This window comes from Lichenostomus cassidix, chromosome 3, assembly GCF_008360975.1.
Source record: "Lichenostomus cassidix isolate B80296 chromosome 3, HeHo_3.0, whole genome shotgun sequence".
Classification (NCBI taxonomy): Eukaryota; Metazoa; Chordata; class Aves; order Passeriformes; family Meliphagidae; genus Lichenostomus; species Lichenostomus cassidix.
In genome coordinates, this window is record NC_139483.1 from 47,993,992 (window position 1) to 48,017,070 (window position 23,079).

Here is a 23,079-nt window from a genome sequence, read left to right on the forward strand (position 1 = left end):
CTGACACCAGGTCAGCGTGGGGCTTCTGGCAAGGGATTTCATTGCCTGTGTCAACATCCTCATCTATTTGATTAGGACAGTATTTTCCTTTCTTAGTATGGCCATCAAGAGTTAGTGCTTGTAGGACACTATACTGTTCTCAGAAGAAAGGCTACTGAACTTTCTAATATGCTTTATGAAGAAAACAATGACATCCATAAAGCAGATGACTGCCCTCAATGTTTTTTTTTCTTTTCTATCTGGATTTATAGATAGCTTTTTCTTAAAGCAGTTACGTGCTTCTGTTTCTTTGGCTGATAGAGCATTAGACAAGCAACCTCAATGCAAAGGTTTTTTTTATTTTTAAATTCCTCCTGAGCATAAAATATTCTGAGCTAAAAGGCCATTGTTTTCTTCCACAAACAGCAGCCAAAACAATGGACCTACACTTACAGGAAGATTTTGGCTTATGATTTCTATGCCACAGTTTCAGAATTCTACACACACAAAAAAGATCCACATTCTTTCCTAAACCTAACTTACCATTGAAAACAGCTATGCTTTTGAAATAGGGTAATAGTGAATCCCTTAAAAAGGGTGAAAAGTACAGATGCTGGTTTTTTGATTTCAGCTCCATGGGATCTGTTCGGCTCATAATGGTGACTGGTTTTAGTAGTGAAGGAAAACACAGATAATTTTCCCCCCTGTGTGGAGGAAGAAGCCCTTGGCTACATCCCAGGGATTATGGAAGAAGAACTGAACAGCAGAGGGTATGGGAAGAAGACATTCCATGGGTACCACTGAAATGATTCAAACTGTAATTAACTAACCCTGCAGTCTCAAAATACAGGTGCATGTGCATTTGGGAATGAGAGGAGTATCAAATTACAAACTGAGTCACTCCACAAGCTTGTTTTACCCTTCCAATTATGCTAACCAGGTTGTGACTCAGCAGCTATACAAGTCTGTTCTCTGATGACAAGACAAATCAGTTCTGCAGCTGACTCACTCAGAGCAGCTCTTTTCACACTGAAAAATTCAGCAGTCACCCACGGTATGGAAAAGATTGTGGAGCCTTTATTACCTACGTGAGATAGAATAAATATATTTTATAGGAGAATAATCTTCAGCTCGTCTTCACAGAAGGAACTCATTGAATGGGGGAGAGAAAAGCTGTCATGGCATTACACTGACCAACGTTCACGGTCCTTTAACTAAAAGATTCGATTTTTTTTCTGATAGCGTTTTCTGTTGTTACTGTTGTGTGTTCATCCCCTATTAATAAAAATCACCTGACAACTTGTTTTGATTGCAAATGTAGTTGAGAATTATTTTCTTTAATTGTCTTTAACTTTTCTTTCAATGTTTGCACATAATTTCTGAAATGTTTGAGTGTGACAAGGGTGGAGGTGTCATGACAGCTACAGGCAGTCACAGATTCATGCACACATTGGCTTGGGAATCTCTGCCCCAACCTGTTCCTCAAGTGCTGACTTTTTACTGGCACCAAAAATAAGCTTTCCTTACCCTTCAGTCTTGATCCGTTTGAGGTGCCAAGTATGAATGACTGCTGCCAATGGTCTCAGCAATTGAAATACTTAACCTAAGTCTAACTTAAGTCTAAGTTCCTAAGCCAACTGGCAGAACCTGTAGACTGCATTAGGAAGTTGAAGTGAAGAACCCACTGGATAGACTGCTCTTCTCTTTCTCTGCCTGTTAAAAATATATCCCATTAATCCTGTTCAAAACCAGCTGTCTTTATGCCCAGAGTTGAATATCGCAAATAGCCACGATAGATGATAGAACAATAGCACCATGAGGCTGTGAACAAGGCCCCATTGGCTGAGTACAAACACTGTAGGAGAACTCCTTAGCTAAGAGGAGCTCAGTAAGTTACACAAGGCTGAAAAAGATAGAGAAAAGGGAATGAAGAGTTGTGGTTTTCAAATGTTTTAATTTCATACTCAAGGCTTTTCCAAAAATGGGCTGCAATACACAGCTGTATGTGAATACCAAATCATCTGTGCTTCACAACAGCTATTCTGAGAGACACATCAGCTGTCATTGACACGATCTACGCACATCCTGTTGGGGCTCTACATTACAATGCCAGTGCCAGCAGTTTTCACAATGACTGATGCTTTTCTTAAAGCCTCTTTCCCTGCAATCGAGTATGTGAACATTTCAGCTCTAATCTTCTAAAATTAAGTACCTTCAAACATCATAGAAAGAAATACTTTCAAACATGTATGGAGAAAATCAAATACAAAGTAAGTCAAATACAGAAGCTCAAAATGCAAAAAGAAAAAAGAGCAAACAACATATGCAACGTACAAACAACAGTAAAAAAAATCACATCTTTAAAAGCTTACTTAAAAATATCCAGGTTCAGGTGCTTTTTTTGTCAAGTTGTTTTTAGTTTTTGTTAGTTTCAAAGTTCTTAGTCTGCATGGTGCTGAGGAGGTGGGAAGACATATTACAGTCTAAAGAGATAACATCTTTTTGCTGTACTCCTTGAATAAGTTTGCTTTCCAAAATCAGCAATTCTCTTTCAAGCTCTCAAATCACATTCCAAAAGGTATAGATGGGATGGTTATCATTACACAGTTCTAACATTGCCCAATACTGACTATAAATACCTTGCTTCCAGCGACTTATTCCTTGCCAAGTCTCTACACTCTGGGTTTATTTTTTTATTTTGAGGATCTAGTCAATTATGCAATTTTCAGCTTGTGATGAATAAGACATTCCCAAAAATGAAACTAGCAATCAAAAAGACATTTATTACAAGTTACTAAGAGTTGTGATTTGAACATATTAATTTGTCTACAGTGCTTGGTATTGTGAAAAATTATGTTCTATTTGCCTTAAAAGTAATATACAGCAATACTTTGATGAAGGTGAAGGTTGCATCACCTTATTATGAGAGCTTTACTTTCACAGTAAATGCAAGAGGCTTATGTATATTTCTTATTTCAAACGAGGAAGTTGTCAACCCAGGTTGAGAAACAACTGGTTTATACAGCAGCCTTATACCAGCCTTCCAGTACCTAAAGGGGACTTATAAGAAGGCTAGAGAGGAACTTTTTAGCAGGGTGTGTAGTGGTAGGATAAGGGGAGAAGGCCTTGAACTGAAGGAGGGTAAATTTAGATTTGATCCTATAATTCTATGGTGAACTTGTGGTCACTGCTGTGCCTTTTCCCAGAGATGCACAGAAGTGACAGTTATATTCTTCTACCTGTAATGATACTAATATCCTAAATATCCATTACTACCCCCTCTGTCTTTTGCTGTTGGCCCCACGAGCAATCCACAGTCTGAAATTTCATGCCATGAATTAGTACAACATATACCAAATAGGTAAGTTGATGACTCACTGATAACAGTGGCTCCATGCTTCTGCTGCTCTTATTTTTTACTTTTATGAACTGACTTTCTGTGCACTAACAGATGAGTTGCCGTTGTGCACGATACAGATGATGGATTTTTTTGTCTAGATAAGGGCGATGACACCAATGTCCTCTGTGCTTACTGCAGAGAAGGAGGTGAAATGATGAATACTTGTGCACATGTGTGTAGGGGGAAACTGGAGAGAGAAAAGGCTGGTTACAGATAGGCTTCCCTGTACAGAACACTTTTAAGTATTGTTCTGAAGAAATCAGTATTTTAAAAACACAATAATTATGTGGCAAATAAAAAAAAGAAACATGCATTAAGCAGCTTCAAGAGTAAGACTTAAAAAAAGGGAAGTCACCTCCTCTGTCCTTACTCTTCCTTGCACATAGAAAGAATACAGTGATACTCAATGGCCAAGTCAATTTCTTCTAATTTAAGCTGCTGTACATTTCTGATATCTTCTCTAGGGCCTATTTAAATATGTACCTTTCATCACTGCTACTTTTGCATACCTTATTGAATACAATTAATAGCTGTATTAGTTGTGGCAGTTTACTTGGAGTGAAGGAAGAAAAGACATCCAAAGAAAATGGGTAAAGTACATCTGCTTCTTGGATAGTCCTTTAGTCTTCCTTAGTTTTGTTGTGTTTACTATTATTACTTCATTTTACTTCCAAATGCATGACAAGAACAAACCTTTCCCATTACAAAAATATATATGAACACAAGTAATTTCAATTCACCTGGCACCCTATTATTGGCCCTGTTTTTAGCCTGAAGAGGTAACTAATCACATTAGAGGACAGGCTTTAATTTTCAAAGTGATTGCTTTGGAAAAAAGAACTTCTTTCTAAACAGCAAGTGAGAGCTGCCTCTCCCAGGCCTCTGCTGTGCTCTTGATAGACAAGCTCCATCTCCCTCCACACAACATTCCTCAGATCACCACATTATTTCTGTCTCATCTATAAGCACTGTGCTAGTGACCCCTGCTGCCTCTCTGCTTTTAGGATGCTCCTACACCTTGCTAGGGAATTCTCAGTGGCATCTAAATCATGCTAATTCAATTGTGCTGCACACCTAAGGCACACAGCTGTTATTCAGACCCATACAGAAGATGTAGAGCATCATAGTGATATTCACAAGCCACTGATGGAGTGTGAAGCTTCAAGGCCCAGTCTCTGTGATCCCTAAGCTGCTCCTAGGCAAGGCACCATTAAAGCAGACAGGTCTACTCAGTTTGACAATTCTCCAGCAGTGAATTTCTCCAGCTGAAGTCTGATCCAAGATAATATGATTGATTACGTTGATACAGAGCAGCAAGAAGTGTATGCCTTCAATGGTACAATACACAGTATGTCTTCTTTTCCCATTTTTTTATTCCACATTCTTCCAATCTGATAGCTTTGGCAGAGAATCAGCCATACAACCCTAAAAAAGGCTTTCAGATGTTTGAGTATTTATGCACTATAAAACCAAAGCAATAACAAAACAGTTTCTAGCAGTAGGAGCAAGTTTAAAACTTAACCATGCTTGCAAGGACAGTGTTTCCTACTGTCCCAGAATCAACCCAAAGGCTGCATGTGGCTGCAATGTTCTTACCCTGTAGCAAAATCATGATTCTGACTGCAAGGTAAAGAAATCAGGGGCATTTACATAAAACAAAGTGGAAAAAGAGACTTCCTTGTCAAAAATGTTTTTCACAGGATCTTTGAGAAAAGCATCAAAAACACATTCCACCTCTTACAAGGCCAAAATAAGGGCTTTCTGAGGCTGATAATGTTTGTAGGCTATAACAACATTTGAGAAACTTGGGAAATCCCATGCCATGGGAAATCTAAAAAAAAAAACCAAACCCAAAACATGCAATTAGAGAAAGGTATCTTTTCCAGCCTAAAATTGCTAAGTGGTAATGTGACTTAAATAATGTTTTAAGAACCCTGTTATAGCAGAAGCAACATAGTTTTAGAAAAATGCTTTAAAAAAATCACATGCCTCATAGACACTTGGTTTTATCATAATTTAATTTCCAACATCATTCTTTCCATGCTAATGCAATCTCAAACATTTTTTACTTTCTGTATTTGTAGGATAAATCAATATAGTGAAGAATAGAGGAATTTTGGAGGGGAAAAAAAGGCATGCCTCCCCATTTTATCGTCTTTCTGGGTATGTGTTGGATTTATCTCTTATGGTTGTCACATCCCCTTGTTTCCAGGATATTTATATCTTCACATTTCTACCCAAAGAGTCAGAAGAGAATTCAAAAGTTTGGTTATATCTTGCAGTGGGCAGCCACTGACACTTTCTTGGTCCAGCAACTCCCTCTACCCTTTCTCTCTACATTTCGGAGGAGCAAACAACTATTCAGTTTTTATGGAAGAAGAATTTTTGCAGGTCCAACCCTGACACCCAGTGGCCTCCACAGTTCCTTACAACCTTCCCGGTGTCTCCACCTTTTGAAACTTGGCTTGAAGAGATACTGTGTTAATCTCCAAAGAAAGAATTTCATCACTTAAATCAACACATTTATGCGATTTCCACAAGTTATCATCCATTGTTTTATATTCTCATAATGATATTTAATAGTATTCAGTACAAAAACCCTGACATAACCCAAAATGCATTTTATTCAGGAATACTAATCACACAAGCATATTACTACTGAACAATAATTCTCTCTATATATACCTGCATCTCCTTTCCCCGACTCATTTAGTATTCCTAAACTTGAAATGAAAGTGCCCAAGTGTAGGCATTCATTTTGTGCAGGCCTAACAAGAAAAACAAGGCCCAAAGACAGCTTTTGTGTAGAAGAGAAAATGAAAAGGAAGTGAACCTAACTGAACATAATTCTTCAAAGCTAGCAGATGAAACATTTTTGAGTAAAATTGAAGTTAAGTAATTACTTGTAAATAAAATTGTGCTTGCCTGTTAGATAGTAATTTCACTACCTTTTTTCCTTCCTTGTATTTGTAAGTTTGTCTGGCAGTCTCAGAGGGTTTTTGATCAAAGCCAATATAGAGTGAAGTTTTGGTGCATATTTTCCCAGAGCTCTGGATGCCTGAATGCAGCATTTTAATCTAGCCCACTTACAAACTTGCTGAAAATGTCAGATTTACACTTCCCTTTCAGGTTTGGGGTTTTTTTTGTTTGGGTTGTTTTTTGTTTGGGTTGTTTTTTGTTTGGTTGGGTTTTTATTGTTGTTGTTTCATTGGTTTTTTGTTTTGGTTGGTTAATTTGGGTTTTGTTGCTGTTGGTGGTGGTGGTGGTTTGGTTTTGGGGTGTTTTGGTTTTTTTTAATTTTTTGGGGTTTCTTTTTGTTGTTTGGGTGTTTTGGTTTGGTTTGGGTTTGGTTTTTAACGAGAACTCTTACACCTGTTTAATTTAATGTAGTTATCACTCCTAGAAAGTCCTGCAACATCTGCAAGAGATGGATAAGGTTCTGGGAATATTTTCTGCTCCAAAGACTGATTATTTTAATCAATACATCTCCTGGCTTAGAGTTTCTGAGAGGATAACTTCAAAGCAGCAGTGAAGGCAGCCCTATGTGTGACTGTGTTCACATGGAACATCTATTCAAAGCTAGCATTCTTCTTGCCATCCCCTCTTTGGAATGATGCCATTTAAAACAGAAATGAAAGCTTTCCCATGTCGAGAATATGTCTTTTTTTTTCTTTGTTTCTGTATACCAGCATACATAGAAACTCCTAAAGTGCCATGTTTGTTTATTTTTCCTCTCTTGATCTCTCTGAAAGCAACCACAGAATGCAACTGCTGTATCCAGCTGTGTAATCTGCTTCCAGCTAAGTAAGCCTTGGTAGCAATGACTCAACAGTTCCTCATAAAAATAACAAAAATAAAAAATTATAGTCCTCATTTAGCTCTTTGCACTAAAGGGTAAGGACACTTGAGAACCTTGTTTTTACATGGCTTTATATGGCCTTGGTTTTATAAGACACTCACTTTTAAACAAGGGGCATAGAATCATCATAGAATCTGTTTCACACAACATTTCTGTGGATTTCTTTTTGACTACAGGGCATTTACAAGGACAGAAAGAAATAGTTCAGTGTTCTATTGAAAAATTTCTGGCAACGTGTCTTTCCTATTTTAAAACAAATAATTAGAAACATTACTATCATATGAAAGCATGAATCATTTCATGCATTTTAAACTTAGCATTATGTAAGCTCTTGAACAGAGCTGGAAAAGACTTCTGTTTTGGTGGATATTCAAATTTATTTCTAGCTTGACTTTGACCAAAGAAGATAGGCAACACAAGTTATATTTTCTGTGGGTTTTATATCTGCTTGTGAGTTTAACATTCAGATAAAGTACCACCTGCACTGTCAAAAAATCCTTTTCAACACTAACATTTAATTTTGACTTAAATTCCCTGATCCTGCTCAGCTGCACAGACTGTCTGGGGAAGAGTAGCTCATAGCTCTTCATCTTCCAAAGGAACAGGGATGGGACCTACAGCTGCATGTAGCAGAAGAAACCTCACCAAGTAGTCGGGGAGGACCTGCAAGTGCTGTGCCCTTCTCCAGCCCTTCTCTATATGTACTTGCAAGAAAGCCACCACAGAAGGTGCCGTGTTGCCCTCTCACCAAGCTAAGGGCTAACACAAAGGGGCGTTGTGCTGCTCTTGGCACCTCCTGGATATTTTTCTGGTACTTCTTTCTTTCTCCAGAGCCAGGTTTTTCATGTCCCTTATTTGGGAAGCAACATGAGGTGCGGTTTATAGAGTGTTTGGAGCTGGGATTAAGCTGTGCCCTGTAGCGTGAGCCTCAGGGCTTTGCTTTCCTGTTTCCTGACACCTCCTGGCAGGAGAGACTCTCTGATGTTGTTCCCCACGATTTGACAATGCATGCCCCTTGGATTCCAGGTGAATTCAGCAGTATCAAAGCCGCGTCTTAGCTTTACAAAGTAACGGGAGGCTGGAGGCTTTAGAGCGAGGCTCAGTTAGGCACCCGGCTCAGCCTGAGGCGCAGCCCCACAGCCTGCTCAGAGCACCAGAGCTGCAGCAATCCTCGACCCCACGGACGTGCTTTCAAGTAACCCTGTGTTACAGGTGCCAGCCCGGCACTGTAACTACCTTTTGTCTTACTATGGATTAGCCAACTGACGTGATCCGACCGGTAGTGAATAATTTTATTACGATATCAATGTTTAATCATGCCGGGGGCGGAGAGGAGACTACAGCTCCCGCCAGGCCATTCGCGGCGCGCTCCCGTCGGGCACCGCGGCAGGAAAAGCGGCGGGAAGTGCGGCGGTGCGCACCGGAAAAGGCTCCCGGCGCCGAGACTGGTCCGCGTCGCCCAGGCCGCTCCGTACCTTACCGTACCGCTCCGCTCCGCACCGCACCGCACCGCACCGCACCGCACCGCACCGCACCGCACCGCACCGCACCGCACCGCCCTGCCCGCCGTTCCGCGCTCCGCCCGCTGCCCGCGCCGCCATGACGGACCGCTACACCATCCACAGCCAGCTGGAGCACCTGCAGTCCAAGTACATCGGCACGGGGCACGCCGACACCACCAAGTGGGAGTGGCTGGTGAACCAGCACCGCGACTCCTACTGCTCCTACATGGGCCACTTCGACCTGCTCAACTACTTCGCCATCGCCGAGAACGAGAGCAAGGCGCGCGTCCGCTTCAACCTGATGGAGAAGATGCTGCAGCCCTGCGGGCCGCCCGCCGACAAGCCCGACGAGTCCTGAGCCTCCGTGCGCCTGGGCCCGGCCTCTCCTGTGGGGATCCCGCGAAGGACTCAGCGGGAGAGGTCCCGCAAAATGCCTGCTTCTGGACTCTGACTGTGCCGTCGTTCCTATTTTTTTCAAGTGGAAAATAATAAAGCTTACTGGGAATTCCTAATGTTTGGTTTGGTGGTCTCCTAGTAAGAGCTTTTTGTTCCCAAAGGGGTGCTGGTACTCGGTATTGAACAATTCGATGCAACCGTCCGAGCTGCAAGTCTCGGGTATTCCCGGACTGCACCTTCGCGGCCGGCCGGATCGATGGTTGCTTGCAGAACTGGGTTTTGAGGGGAGAGAGGGGAAATTTGTTGGTACTCAGAGGGTTTGATTTCTCGGTAGCATTATTGTGTGGGGCGGTTTGTGGTATAGCATAAGTCAGTTCCTCTGGTACTTTAAAACTCCAAAATGCCTTTTCTTTAAACACCATTTTCTTGCCTCATCTTCCTCTTTCCTGTACTTTAAAGTTTTTCAAACCTTGGTTGGTTCTGATACAATATAACTACTTACCCCCCACCAATGTTTTCTAGTAACCTAGCATTTACATTTTTTCTATATTGCATCAAACAAAGATATTAATAATGGGCTGGACTATGTTAGTGTGTAAAATGCTTCGAGGTGACACAGTCTTAGATCAGATTGCATACTGAGCAGATGTTGAGCCTGATTTGTCACTTAAAAGGCTTTCTGTTCATTTACGGTAAAAGTAAAATTTGAGTTCTAATGGATGGAAAGACCTCAGACCCAAACTGTGAGATAATGTTGCTTGGAGAAATAAAATGCTGTCATTTCTGACCTGTGTTTGTATTAACATTGAAGGGGAAAGTCCAGTGTTTGGTGGTCCTATTAAAACACAATGAAAGCTTATCAGTGATTATTTTCTGAAATCTGTGATCTCAGGTAAGTACATCCATTTTCTGAAGAATTCAGAGATTTTTCAAACTTTGTTGCACATAGATGAGGGCATGGGTGAAGTGGTCCAAAAGAAATTTTATCTGCAAGTTTGGTGGGGAACTACTTCAGTTTCCAGTAAATAAGCAGGATATGTAGAAAATTTGTTTTAAATCTGCAGGATATGTAGAAAATTGGTTTTCAATTTGCCTACAAGCTGGTGCAGGTAATTTGAAGAGCATCTGTTCCTCACATACTGAGGAACATGGTGGAAAGATTTTCCTTAAGGTGAGTTCAAGCCCTTAAGTCATAGGTATGTAAGGCAGTCTTGCAAAAATTGGGCAACATTTGCATCTAAAGCAAGTTTCCTGTTAAAAGTCTGCTCTTTTACCGAATCTTAGGAACTTGCCTTCCATAAGGTGTCCTCTCTGCTGGCAGCCAGGGGGCAGTTGGTGTGTGCAACCAACAGATTTAGTGCTGGGCCTTGGCACCTAGAAAAGCTGGAGTGAGGATTACAGGTGCTTTTGTAGTGTTGCAAGCTGAACTTGCAATGTTTTGTGAAGTCTTGAATCTCCTACAATAAGGAGAAACAGAAACCATACAATTTAGTCACTCCTGTGTAAATTAGAACTTAAAACATTTCACAGAAGATTTCTCTGGGGATAAGGTTAACAATTAGCTTTATCCGTGGATATTCTCAGTACATTTTAAAATGTGAGCAACAAATACGTGATGCATAAGTAAAGATTAATGCTCTTTTGCAGGCCAGCTCTTCACTATAGAAGCCAAATAGCCCTCAGGGACAAGTCAAGGCTTATGTGATGAATGAACTTGCTGGTTCTATTGGGTACACTTGAATCCCAGTTAGGCACATAGCTCTGTTTTAGCATGGTTGGAACATTTGCACAGTAAGCAATAACGACAGGGAGCTATTTTCCACAAACTGTAAAAGTTGGGCTGATTCTTTAGTCATGTTCAGCATAAACTCAGTTGTTTTTTAAGATCATTTGCATATATTAAATTTTCATAGATGGTAGTATTTGTAGTCTATTTTAGGATCAGAATTTTACTTCAGCACATCAGATAATTCCTTTTTAAACCTGAGCTATTTTAAGCAACACTGGTTTCTGAATCCTCATCAGAGCTCTGTCAGTTCTGTGGTGTTGCACCACTAACTCCATAGATGATTTTCCGGAGTGAAATGAAAAAACCCCTACAAAGATCATCCTTCCCCTTCCTGCCACAAAAAGACCTGTTTGGTTTCATGGTTCACAAAGGGGTTGTTTCTTGGTCATTAAAATTTATTCATGCAGGATTTCATTTTAGTGCTGTTGTTACAATACATCCATAAATGCATGCTCTATGCACTTTCTACTGCCCTGGTGGTAGCTTAATTGCCCCAAAGAACTTAATTACTTTTAAAATGGATTAAACTGTGGCACATTGCTGCAAGTTAGAGACAATCTAGTTTGAAAATCCCATTAATGTTCCTTTATTCATTGTCTATTTGCTATTTTCCTTCTATATTCATCTCTGTTAATTTGAATCACATTTTACATGGAAAAAAGCCCCTATAAGTGTAATACAGTACACTCCATTCTTTCTTGCCTTTTGAAACTGAGCCATCATTCTATGCTATCACAAAGAAATGTATAAGGATGCTGACAAACCTGAATGCTTCTGACTACTCTAAAAATAGAACTAGAATAACACTTTTTCTTGGGTTCAGAACTTTAACATTTTTCTTTCTCATTTTCATGCCAACTTGGTAATTACTTTTTATTGCAAAAATCACAAAATATTTTGGACTTCCCCGTGCAAACACATACCAGAATAGTCTCTGCCACAAATAGTTCACAACTGGAATTTATTTTGAAACCCACATAAAACAGCTGGAATAGTCCACCTCAGATACATCTACTTAAACTCCCTGCTTTTTGTGAAAAAGAAATTTAATCCAAATAGTTGATGGTCTGATCAGGGATCAATGACAGTTCAAGCTAATTGCAAGTTGCAAAAAAAAAAAAAAAAAAAAAAAAAAAATTGGGGTGATACATGTGAAATTAGAATTTTTAAGCAGGTAAATTACAACATTTACTTACATTCAAGAGCGGCATGGTTGCCCCATGTTTTTTTCTGCTGGACAGCTGGCTTAGAAGCTCTCAGAGTCTGATACCTCGCAGGTAATGCTGATATCAGTGCTTGTCGGGTTGCAGTCTAAATCATATTGCTGAAATGGAGTTAGGATTAAACTTGCAAAATTAGGCTTTGTAAACATCCTACAAAGCCCTGAGGTTAGATTTAATGTTTACCTTCTCCCATCAGGTTTATAGCTTGACTGCACATGGCTCTGGTATAATTGAGCAGTGAGCTGCTGTGGACAGACTGGGAATAAACAACTGGATGCAAAAATGGCTTAAGTTACCTTGGCTAATGAACCTACATGTTTTATATTCTGAGCCAGAAGTCATTACAATCTGTTCAGAAACTATGAGGTTTCATAACGAGATGCGGCGCGAGGGAAAACTCACAGCACTCTCAATATGAGATATAAAGTAAGCTCCAACTTTATTTCGCTAAACGAGAGACTTATATACCGTTACAGAAGTTTCTATTCATAGATACACACGTACACCTGCAGCTGTTCTCACACACTCAGGAATTTTCTTGTTAACTCCCTTATTCTTTTCTCATAACACTCCTGACTCTTAATCTTTCTCATGGCATTCTTCCCGCAAAACATTCTCAGACAAACAACTACTGCAGCTTGTCGGAATTTTACTGAGGCCTGGGAACACTGAAGCCTTGCTCAGTTCTGCTCGGTTAGCATGAATTTTGCTGGAAAATTATATTTTCCAACAATTCCCCCGTTTCTCTTGTGAGAACAGACATTGTCTTGTTATCAGATTAATTTGCTTTGCTATAAGTAATTTCTATTATTAGATTTATTATAAGTTTACTTAAGGAAATTTCATTAGTTAAATGTGTTGCCATGGTCTGGAAATTATCATCATTGAAAACATTCACTTCACAGGTAAAGCTTAGAGAACCTTTTCCGGACAAGGACTCTAAGTTTACTTGGAAGAAGGTTTAGCTTCTATAAATTCAATTTAGTAAACGAAAATTAATTGATCACATTTTGATGTAGAACACTTTGGGACTCATGGCATGTTTCCCAGCCAGTTAGAACCAAAGCTTGGCCAGAGCTTAGGTGCTAAGTGGAAGGGTTTTCTCAGAACATCTTATAAACAAGCATTGATTAATATCAATAAGGAGAGTATCTTAACATGTTACCATTTTTGTAGATAGCTATATAAGGTGAGATGAAATATTTGAAAGTAGTAGATATTATTACTTAACTTTAACTAAGAAAGATAAAACTGCAAAGCTTTTGTGAATAATAATATAAACTAACAAATTTAAAACTTAAAATTAATATCACTAAAAATGAATAAAACTTAATCTTAATAACTCTTATCTTAAACTAACAATTAGAACTTAACTATAATGAAATTTAAAATTGATATCACTTTAACAACTTAACTCTAACAAGATTTAAAACTTAACAGAAATTAAAATTAACATCACTTAATATTACTTAACAGAATTTAACTTTAACAGAACTTACAACTTAATAGAATTTAAATCCACTATTACTTAACTTTAACAGAATCTATGCTTAACTAAAGATACTTAACAGGTAATTTAAACTATTCAACATAACTTCACTCACAGGTTTTCATTCACACCTTAAAACTCTCAAGAAATCAAAATCACATTCTCATTAATCACAGCCTTCATTTACACATTAAAGCATTCAAAAAGCAAACACTCTCAGTAGGCCTACAACATTCACACATACACACAAATGTTTTAGCAAAATTCAATTTTCATTTAAGGCTTCAGTATTCAAGGTGTTATTATTTTTTTATCAGGATAATATCTTGTTACAATGCTTCTTTATTAGTAAATTGCTTTGGTCTCGGTGTCAGTGCAGCCAGGCTGAAGGAAGAGCCGATCTGCTCCATTCTGCTCAGGCTGTTTCTGTTGGCAACGCTGTTGGTTAGTTCTGGTTCGTTGCTGAAGCTGTCAATCAGTAGAGTTTAGAGTTTCATCACAGACATCACAGTTGGGCAGTGAAGGAGGCGTGGATGGCTCGCGGCTCCGCCCACCGGGGTACCCTCTGGGACTTCCGCTCTGGTTGTCATTCGGCCAGAAGCCACGGCTGGAACAACTTCTTCCACAGGCGTGCCGCAGGGCAGGGGCCGCCGCTGCTCCCGGGTCACTGGTCACCCTCTGTTTGTTCTTTTTGTTTTTGCAAGCTTCTGTGCTGTGAGTATCTTTGTTACAGTAGAAACACCAACTTTTTCTGCTACAGTTTTTCTGCATACGTCTCTCACTCCCACATCGGTAACATCGGGATGAGTTCTGGTTACTCTGTTTCTTTACCCGCGATATCGGAGCTCGTTCTAACAAAATGTTCAGTTGTTCTGGCAAAAGTCCAACAGTGACTCTCTCAAACAAAGCAGCTAAGATGTTTTTCGTTGTAACATTACCAAGTTTTGTGATATATTGAGACATGAACAGACTTTTTATCCAATCGAGCAACTTTAAATTCTCGGCTACCAGCAGTCTCTCCCCCCCCCTCCCCGGCGGGGGGGGTTTCCCTGGCAGCTGTGCCGCGGCTGCCGAAGTATTACGCATATCAAAAGCGGCACAGTAATTCACAGGCTTTTCTCTGCTTAATGCGGGTACTATGTCCTGCGCCGTGAGCCACGTAAGGTTTTGCTCTGTGGCATGTATTTGTAAGCAGGCTACAATTTTACTCCATGATTTGCCAAGCTTTCTTGCAAGTTTATCACAGTCCAAAAGCAAAACAGCTCTGTAATTCAGCCATTCTGTTACACTGAATACTGTAATAGGATTTGTAAAAAACCCATAAGCTTGTCCTACTGCCATCAGGCCAGCCAAATAAAACAGGCTACTGAGTTCGTGCTTTTCTAAAAAGCATAACAATAAAATTCGGGCTACCTCTGATTCCATTTTGGGTCCAGCTGGTTTTCAGGGTCCTGGTCAACACCGTCTAAGCACTCGATCGAGGCTCGCAAGTTGCCAGAGTTGTGCAGTTTACCGAAGTATAGCCCTCACGGTAGGCAGGTAATCACCTGTGTCTTCCGACCTTTCCCAATTCGGGCAAAGACACGACACGCTGAGGCTGCACTCCCCAAGCACCTCTCCGTTCGCGCCGCTCTCAGAAGCCGGGTCGTAAAACTCCGTTGTCAGGGTCCGTTGCTCGCTCCGTATCACGTCGGAGGTCACCATTTAGCGAGATGCGGCGCGAGGGAAAACTCACAGCACTCTCAATATGAGATATAAAGTAAGCTCCAACTTTATTTCGCTAAACGAGAGACTTATATACCGTTACAGAAGTTTCTATTCATAGATACACACGTACACCTGCAGCTGTTCTCACACACTCAGGAATTTTCTTGTTAACTCCCTTATTCTTTTCTCATAACACTCCTGACTCTTAATCTTTCTCATGGCATTCTTCCCGCAAAACATTCTCAGACAAACAACTACTGCAGCTTGTCGGAATTTTACTGAGGCCTGGGAACACTGAAGCCTTGCTCAGTTCTGCTCGGTTAGCATGAATTTTGCTGGAAAATTATATTTTCCAACAGTTTCACAGCAGGCTGCTGTGTGATTTGGTACATGCACAGCTGAGAACGTTTGTAAAGCCCAGAGAATCAGAATTAAACATGATCACGGTGCACAACAGTGCAGACATCAGATGGCTTAGACAAACAAGTTTTGCATTTCCTCATGTTTAAGTAGAATGTAAGTAACATCCTTTTCCTATTGCATTAAAAGAAATTGAATCTGTTTCTAGAATTTCTAGTTTTTTCAAAGGCAAATTAATCCTAATAGTTACAAGCCTAGCAATTTTCCCATCATGTATCATCAGCTACACTTGATCCTCAGATTTTTAGTATTCATCACAGACTGAAAATTTATTATTTTGATTACTGTCTGAGCTATAGAATTAACAGAGAAGCCAAGGATATTTAGAGGAGGTAGAATGTTTTTGTTAAATGTAGTTTTCTGAAAACAAGTAGTGAGCTTCCAATGTCATGTTCTACCTTTTCCAGTGGTGGCCTGGCCCCAGTGCTTAAGTATTCATCTTAACCTTATTGTTCTGGTAAGATTTCCTGGAGGAACAGGAAACATTAGGAAATGGTGGCTTGGACAGTTACTGTCCTAATAACATTGGAATGAAAAGTCATGGAAGAAAATAAAGTATCCTCTTTCATCCTGTGCCTGTCCATGTTTGTGGGGGAAGAGAAGCTAAAGGGGGCTTATAAGAAAGATAAGAGCAGACTAAAAATCAGGGTCTGTTGTGATAGAACAAGGGGTAATGGTTTTAAACTGAGAGAGGGTAGATTCAAACTAGGTTTAAGGAAGAAATTTTTTACTATGAGAATGGCAAAACATTGAAACAGGTTGCTCAGAAAGGCTGAAGATGCTCCGTCCCTGGAAGTGTTCAAGGCCAGGCTGGATGGGGCTCTGAGCAGATGTCCCTGCTCATTGCAGGACTAGATGACCTTTAAAGGTCCCTTCCAATCCAAAGCATTTTCTGAGTCTATGATTCTAATGTGAGTGAGAAAGATCTTATCTGTCCAAAAAAAGGTCATAGTTGGTACCTTTCAAGCTGAGCAAAATAAGAGTACTTTGTTTTGCTCTAGAAAGGATCAAAGCTGTTGCTAAGGTTGTGGAAGTGCTCTCAGTATCTCTCTCATGTCTTTCCAATGCAGGGCGTGTGACAGTGTTACTTTTTAAATGTAAAACCCACAGGCTTTTGTGTCATTGTGCTAAAGGATACAGCGTCTTTTCAAATGTCCTGCTAGATCACTGTCAAGGCAACATTACATCTAAAACATTCAGGCCTTTAGCTGTTCCTTCTCTGATGTCCATTTCACAGAACAACCATAGTGTGAAACTAATAAAACAATTTAATAAAGATTGAAGATATAAGAATATGTGGCACCTGTCCCTCCTTACCTCTTTTGTGAAAATAGCCTTCACGTTATAAGATTCTGAAAGCTCTTGTTCAGTCTATGGACTAGCAAACCCAATGAGAACTAGAAGAAAACGTGTTTCTTTAGAATTCCTTTTATCTTTCCAGTATGTCTGTAAAGCAACAGTCTGGTGAAAACAAAAATAAGCTCTTTTCTGCTATCTTAGCATGATGCCGTGATTTCTTTACACACTGGTGATTGCAGATGAGGCTGAGCTGAGACTGGTGCAGGAATTTTCTGAACTTTGCAGCATTTGTATTTTATGTCCTATTGGGCATAAATAAATAAAAATTAAAAAAAAACAAATACATGATGCTGATGAATGGAGAATAGCAAGTGCTTGTGTTTTCTGTTTACTGATGACAGAGTAGAAATGCTGATTAGCATAAGTCAATTCCTGCCTGGATATCTTTAGTGCCATGGATACAGATTCAGTACTTCATATTTTAAAAGGCTAAAGGTGTCTTTGGCCTTATCAGACCAGTGTTTGTGATGGTTTAAGAGATGACAATAACTGGGACAACTAAGCTCACTGCTTCACCTGCAACTGCTCCACAGTGTCTTTGGAGCACCCTTCCACTCATGGGTCTGGAGTCTGCGAGGTCTCACTGGGTCAGACTTGGTTGAGCAGAGCCTCCATGGGCTAGCCTGAGAGCTGTGGCAGACACATCCACAGGCTGGGAGAGTGGCCTATGTCCATACCAGAACTTTGGTACTTTGCTAAGGAGCTGCAATATGCCTTCCTACAAGCATTAGTTTAAAGGGCTATAGTCGACTTTTCATTGCTTGTTAAAATCTTGTCCTTCTAAGACACTGATTCTAAATCAGCTATTTGTATACAAATCTCCTACAAATACAAATGAGTGTTCAAGAACTCATTGTCTCTCTGGGTCAGGCCTTTAGGTAACTTTTCTTCTCTGCTGAAAGCTTGTACCGTTCTAGGTGCTTTGCAAGAAATTAAGAAGCCCTGATGGGGCCTGCAATGTGAAGAAGAAATGTGTATGTGAAGCCCAGTGGAAAAGGGGATCCCTAGGAAAGCTGATGGAATAATGTCCAGGAACATTTCTTTCCAGCTGCCTGAACTTCATACCAAAGTTTTGTGGCTGTGAGCTTGAGAGCTTGGGTCTCATCCTTCCAAGGGTATCACTCTGAGCTGCTTCTTGGCTCTCAGATGTGAAGTATGGTGTAGAAGAGACAGTGAAAACCAAACTTAAAACACTGAAAACAAATTGAAGCAACACTCCCAACACATGCACTGGTGAGACTTCCAGCACTGGCAGAAAAGTGGGCTGAGGTCAGCAATGTACAAGGTTTGTATTATCTGTTGGACATGATGTATGTTTTCTAGGAAATGAGGCAGCAGAGCTGAGGGATCGTGGTGCTTAGTAATTCTTAGAGGAAGTGATTTCATCCTTCATGTTGTCCTTATGGCAGTTAGCTGTAAGCCTTTTTCTGAAAGCTTATCTCCCCCACCCCCACTTCTCCAAGGATGCTACCAGAAAAGCTAATGTCATGAACCAGGAACAGAGCATTTTTCTTGGCAAAGCTGAGCAGGGAGCTTCAGGCCTTGTCTACGCAAAGAAAATAAGGGAGGATGTGAATGCAAAGTAAAAGGCCTGTTCCTGGCCATCACTCTGCAGGGATACTCTTTTCCTGCAATAAAGAGAATTTAAACTGAAGATAAGGGCTCGAGAACTAGTTAGTTGTGGTAAACTAACTGTGAGGACATACTGGCTGCTCTGTAGCTAGTTACACATCCTTTCTCTAGTGCCAAATAAAGATTCTTCTGCCTCTTTCTTGGATGAACTGTCCTTGCATCACTGGGGCACTACAAGGGAAAAAATAGGGCAGAAAAAAACCCCTCAGGCAACTGTCCCAAAGTAGGTAACCACAGTGTTCTGCAAGTTCAAACCCCGGTTTCCCTGGCTGTAACTCTCAAATGTTTGGCATGAGCCATTAAGGGAACCAATCACAGTAAGTCAGGATAAGTCTCTGCTGTGGAAGGGGAGGAATGCCTCGACAGACTGGAGAGCAAAGGGTGGCAGAGAATTTACCAGAGCCCTGTGACTGGGTCCCAAAGCACAGGGGATGGCAGCCAAGACAACAGGGTGTATTCCAACAGCACCGTGACCATCTGTGGGTCTCCCTGCATCTGTGTGAACAGAAGCACTGTATAAAAACAAAAAGGTTAAATGAAAAGACCTACTGCCAAGGGAAACCTCTTACATCTTGTGAACAGCCTTCTTCTTTTTAATGTGTTAACTCCAACTCAAAATTGCATAACGGTAAGAGACTTTGTTTTGCCTCTTATAGGAAATGCATGCATTCCAGATGGAAAAGCTGTTTCAGATGCTTGAGGAGGATGAAATATGAGTATGCTCAGTAAGATGGAGAGAATTTTACTCTGAAATTTGAAAATGGCACAATCTCAAGTTTAGTTCTGCAAATACGCTAACACTTGGGTATTTTTGAGGCAGGATAAAGCATATACATGAAAGAAAAGCATTCAGGGCTTCTGGGCTTCCCTCTTAGGATAGCAAAGAGGACATCCAACTTTTGCCTCAGATGTCAAGATGGTTTTGCAGCCAAACATGGCTCAGCAAGGAGTAAACTCCAGGCTGGCTGTTGTGTATATAAATCATCTCAGTGGATGTCTGGAACTGGTCCTCATTATTCGTTTGCTTTACTTACACCTTTAAAATATAGGAATTTAAGCATGGCACAAGCTCCCATCCTGGGCACATTCATCTCTTCCTTTGCCTTGGAAAAACATTCTGTTCCTAGTTTGGCCAGAAAATTGTGTATCCATCTTCTATGCCGTCCCTCAGAATAGAGGCACGACAAAAAGTTAGGATTGAGGATATTATTAATTTATGTAATACTTGCATTAAGACAGTCCTCAGTCATATGGGGGATTGTTAGAGTTGTCTCATTTCACTACAGTACAGCACCCAAGCTTTTGCTTTTTTAATTCTGAGGGACAGCAGGCCAGTGGGCTTGGCTTTGCCCAATACAAGGGAAGCAGGACTCAGGAAAGGCCAGTAGGGAGGCTCAGCCTGCCATTGCTTTCCCCGCTGAGGCAGGCAAACCTGGCTTGTCCCCACCCAGCCCATTCCAAAATCCCCTGTGCCTGGGCTGGGCTAGGCCACGCCTCCAGGAGCCTGGGCTGGGACAAGGCATTTGCTTTGCATTGCATTGCATTGCATTCACACGTAGGAACTTTTTACAGACCCTTCGGTAGAGTCTGGGGCAAAATTTGGAAAGAGAGTCCACTTTGAACCTTGTGACTCAACAGGAGGGTCTCCCTTTTTCCTTTTAATCCTCTCCCCTTCCTATCCTTCCCCTTCCCCCTGTCTCTGCAGAGATAATTTTTGAGTTGAGTTCAGTTTTGAACTGATTGATTTCAGATTTCAGTTTGTTTTTCTCTGCGTGCTTTTGCCATCTAGTAACCAGTAGAGTGAGCCTTGACAATGAACTTTGTTGTGCTTTTGCTGTTACCTGCTTTTGTTGATGAGAACTTTTGGGGATTTTAATATCAGGCATTTGCTGCCTTTTTAGTAACAGCCATGCCTGATACCTGTCACTAAGAGATAATTTACAAGAAATACCAACCTTCGATTGTGTGATACTTTAGGCATGGTATGCAAATCTCTCAGATAAAGGGACAGCTAAAAATCACTATTCTGGAGTTAAGAATGTTCCATATAGAAAGCTACTGTAAGCCAAGGTTTGACATGCTGATCTAAAGAGGACTGTTTCATCCCCTGTTACTTCTTACGAGGTCCTATGCCTTACAGGTCTTCCAATGTACTTTGCATAGTGCATAACACGATCTGCTGATATGAAGCAGATCCTGACATTGATAATCACACTTTCATTACAGCTAAAAATGTGGCAGCATGTATCCCAGTATCAGTGTCACAAATCTGTTTTGTTCCATTTCCTGACTGTGAATTTTTTAAACAATATTTGCTCGTTATTGCAAAGGCAATGGAAGTCAGGAGCATCACCTAAAGAATCCATCCTGGCAACCTGTACAGTCCCCAAAATAATAAGGTGAGTTTTGCCTGTACTTTGATGGCTGTGGAACAGACCAAAGAAAAGAAAGCATACTCCAAACACAAAATATCCTGCCCAAAGGCAGAGACAAGTTTGCAATTCCTATTCAAGCAGAAAAGCAAGACACTAGAAAAAGAGAGAACAGTAATTATTGAGGATGCATTGAGTATTTCAATGAATTCAAAAGCATGAGCTCACTGTGTTCACCTGCTTTTTCAGTTGCTGGAGCTTGTATAGAGAAGGTTTCCCATTATCTTACATTTGGTATGTGTGAGAAATAGAAATGGACATGAACAAAGATGACATATTGTAGTGTACAGGTTTGTAGATATCAGATGCATTCTGAAAATCTCGCAGGAATTCCAGAATGACGAAAAATGGATCAAGGTTTTTGTCATAATCCAACTTTTAACAAATGGTACAATCTGTCACATTCAGGGACGGCCTCTAGGTGTCACTTGAGTACAGAAAGTAGAAACAGGATTTGGGGTTGGCTAACCCAAGAGCTGTAAAGGTACAGTGCTATTTTGGCAGAGGTTAATTGTTTAACTGATCAGTGGGTTATTTTCTCATGCTAACAAAATATAATCGAGGTTCTGGTGTTTGGTATTCTGAGCAAACAATCTGATGGTTTGACATAAATTGAAGCTTGAGTAATTTATGGGGCTGCCAGGAGAAGAATTTTAAATATATTATATTGATAAGAAAAAGAAGTGTCAAAAAGTAAATAATCAATTTCTTTAATAATTAGAGGCCAGTTGTGCAAGATGTCCTGTGTCCTGAGATTATTGCATCATGTGTGATAGATTTCTAGTGCTTTGAAAGCAAGTCATAAGGACTACCTGCTGGAAAGCTGGTGTGTCGCAAATATGTGGATAGTGGCAGTAGAAATATCTGTAAGTGTTCTTTGGCAATCTAAAAGTCTGTGGCGGCTTCTCAGAGATCTGAGTCTTTAAACTGAGAAGGTTTCCATGTCAGTTCAATCCTTGACTCATCTCCCACTGCTGAAGTGAGTGCCCTTTAGTTCAGGGGGTCATGGTAAGCAGTCCTTTCTCAGAAAAGAGTTTTGCATGTGTTTAAGAATGTCCTTTATCCTCATTGACTTTGTTAAGACATAGTTACCATCTCAAAGTGTTTCCTGGAGTAGATACAAGACTAATTATGACCACGGGTTTTCTTTTTCTTTTGTTTTATCACCTTTTCCTGATGTTCTTCAGAACTAGAATGCCGAGTCTTTGAAAGGAGGTTATCACTTATGTATGAACATATGTTCACGGAAAACTTTGGGTACTTTGCCACAGGATGGCAGTGTTACAGCACATGGTGTTAAATCTAATTTTTCTGAAGTGTTCTGGAAACATTGGATATTGGATGTAGAATTTGTCTGTAACTAAGTGCAGAATTGTTGCTTTTCAACTTTTTGAAATATCATTGTTTCTCTTGTATTGTTAGTGCATCTTTGCATATGTTCTAAGTCAATTGTTTTCCTTTTGTGCTGTTTATTAGCTATACAATAAGCTTTAATGAAGAGTAATGAATCTCCTGAATATCCCTATTGTATCCTATGGTTAATAGTATTTAATTTGTAGACTACTTCTCACCATCTTTTTTTTTTTTTTTTAGAAAAGTAATTTATTCTTTACAATGTACTTGTTTTGTTTCAGAATGTAATTTTTGATGTGATTCATCTGGTATCTTTTTTTTAAAGGTCTGGGGCTTTTTATGAAATCATTTTGGAGATTTTAGTTTGTAGTCCTTTGGTAGGTTCTCACCTCTTTTTTTTAGTCTTCAAGCCTATCTTTTTAAAAGTTTTGTTTATCTCTCTGGGATATTTTACTCTTCACTATTTTATTAAGGTTCGTTTCTCTCTATGCTACTACTGGTTTTTTAAGAATCACTATTGTTAGCAAAAGAGTGGCCAT

General features: G+C 40.1%; 1 protein-coding gene across 1 annotated transcript; it reads left to right on the plus strand.

Moving 5' to 3' along the window:
* The first annotated feature begins 8,622 nt into the window (after positions 1-8,622).
* Positions 8,623-9,252, plus strand: SF3B5 (splicing factor 3b subunit 5). Its single transcript, XM_085055637.1, has one exon. It carries the CDS (start codon positions 8,838-8,840, stop codon positions 9,096-9,098), a length of 261 nt encoding a protein of 86 aa, XP_084911763.1. The 5' UTR covers positions 8,623-8,837; the 3' UTR covers positions 9,099-9,252.
* Positions 9,253-23,079: the final 13,827 nt, after the last annotated feature.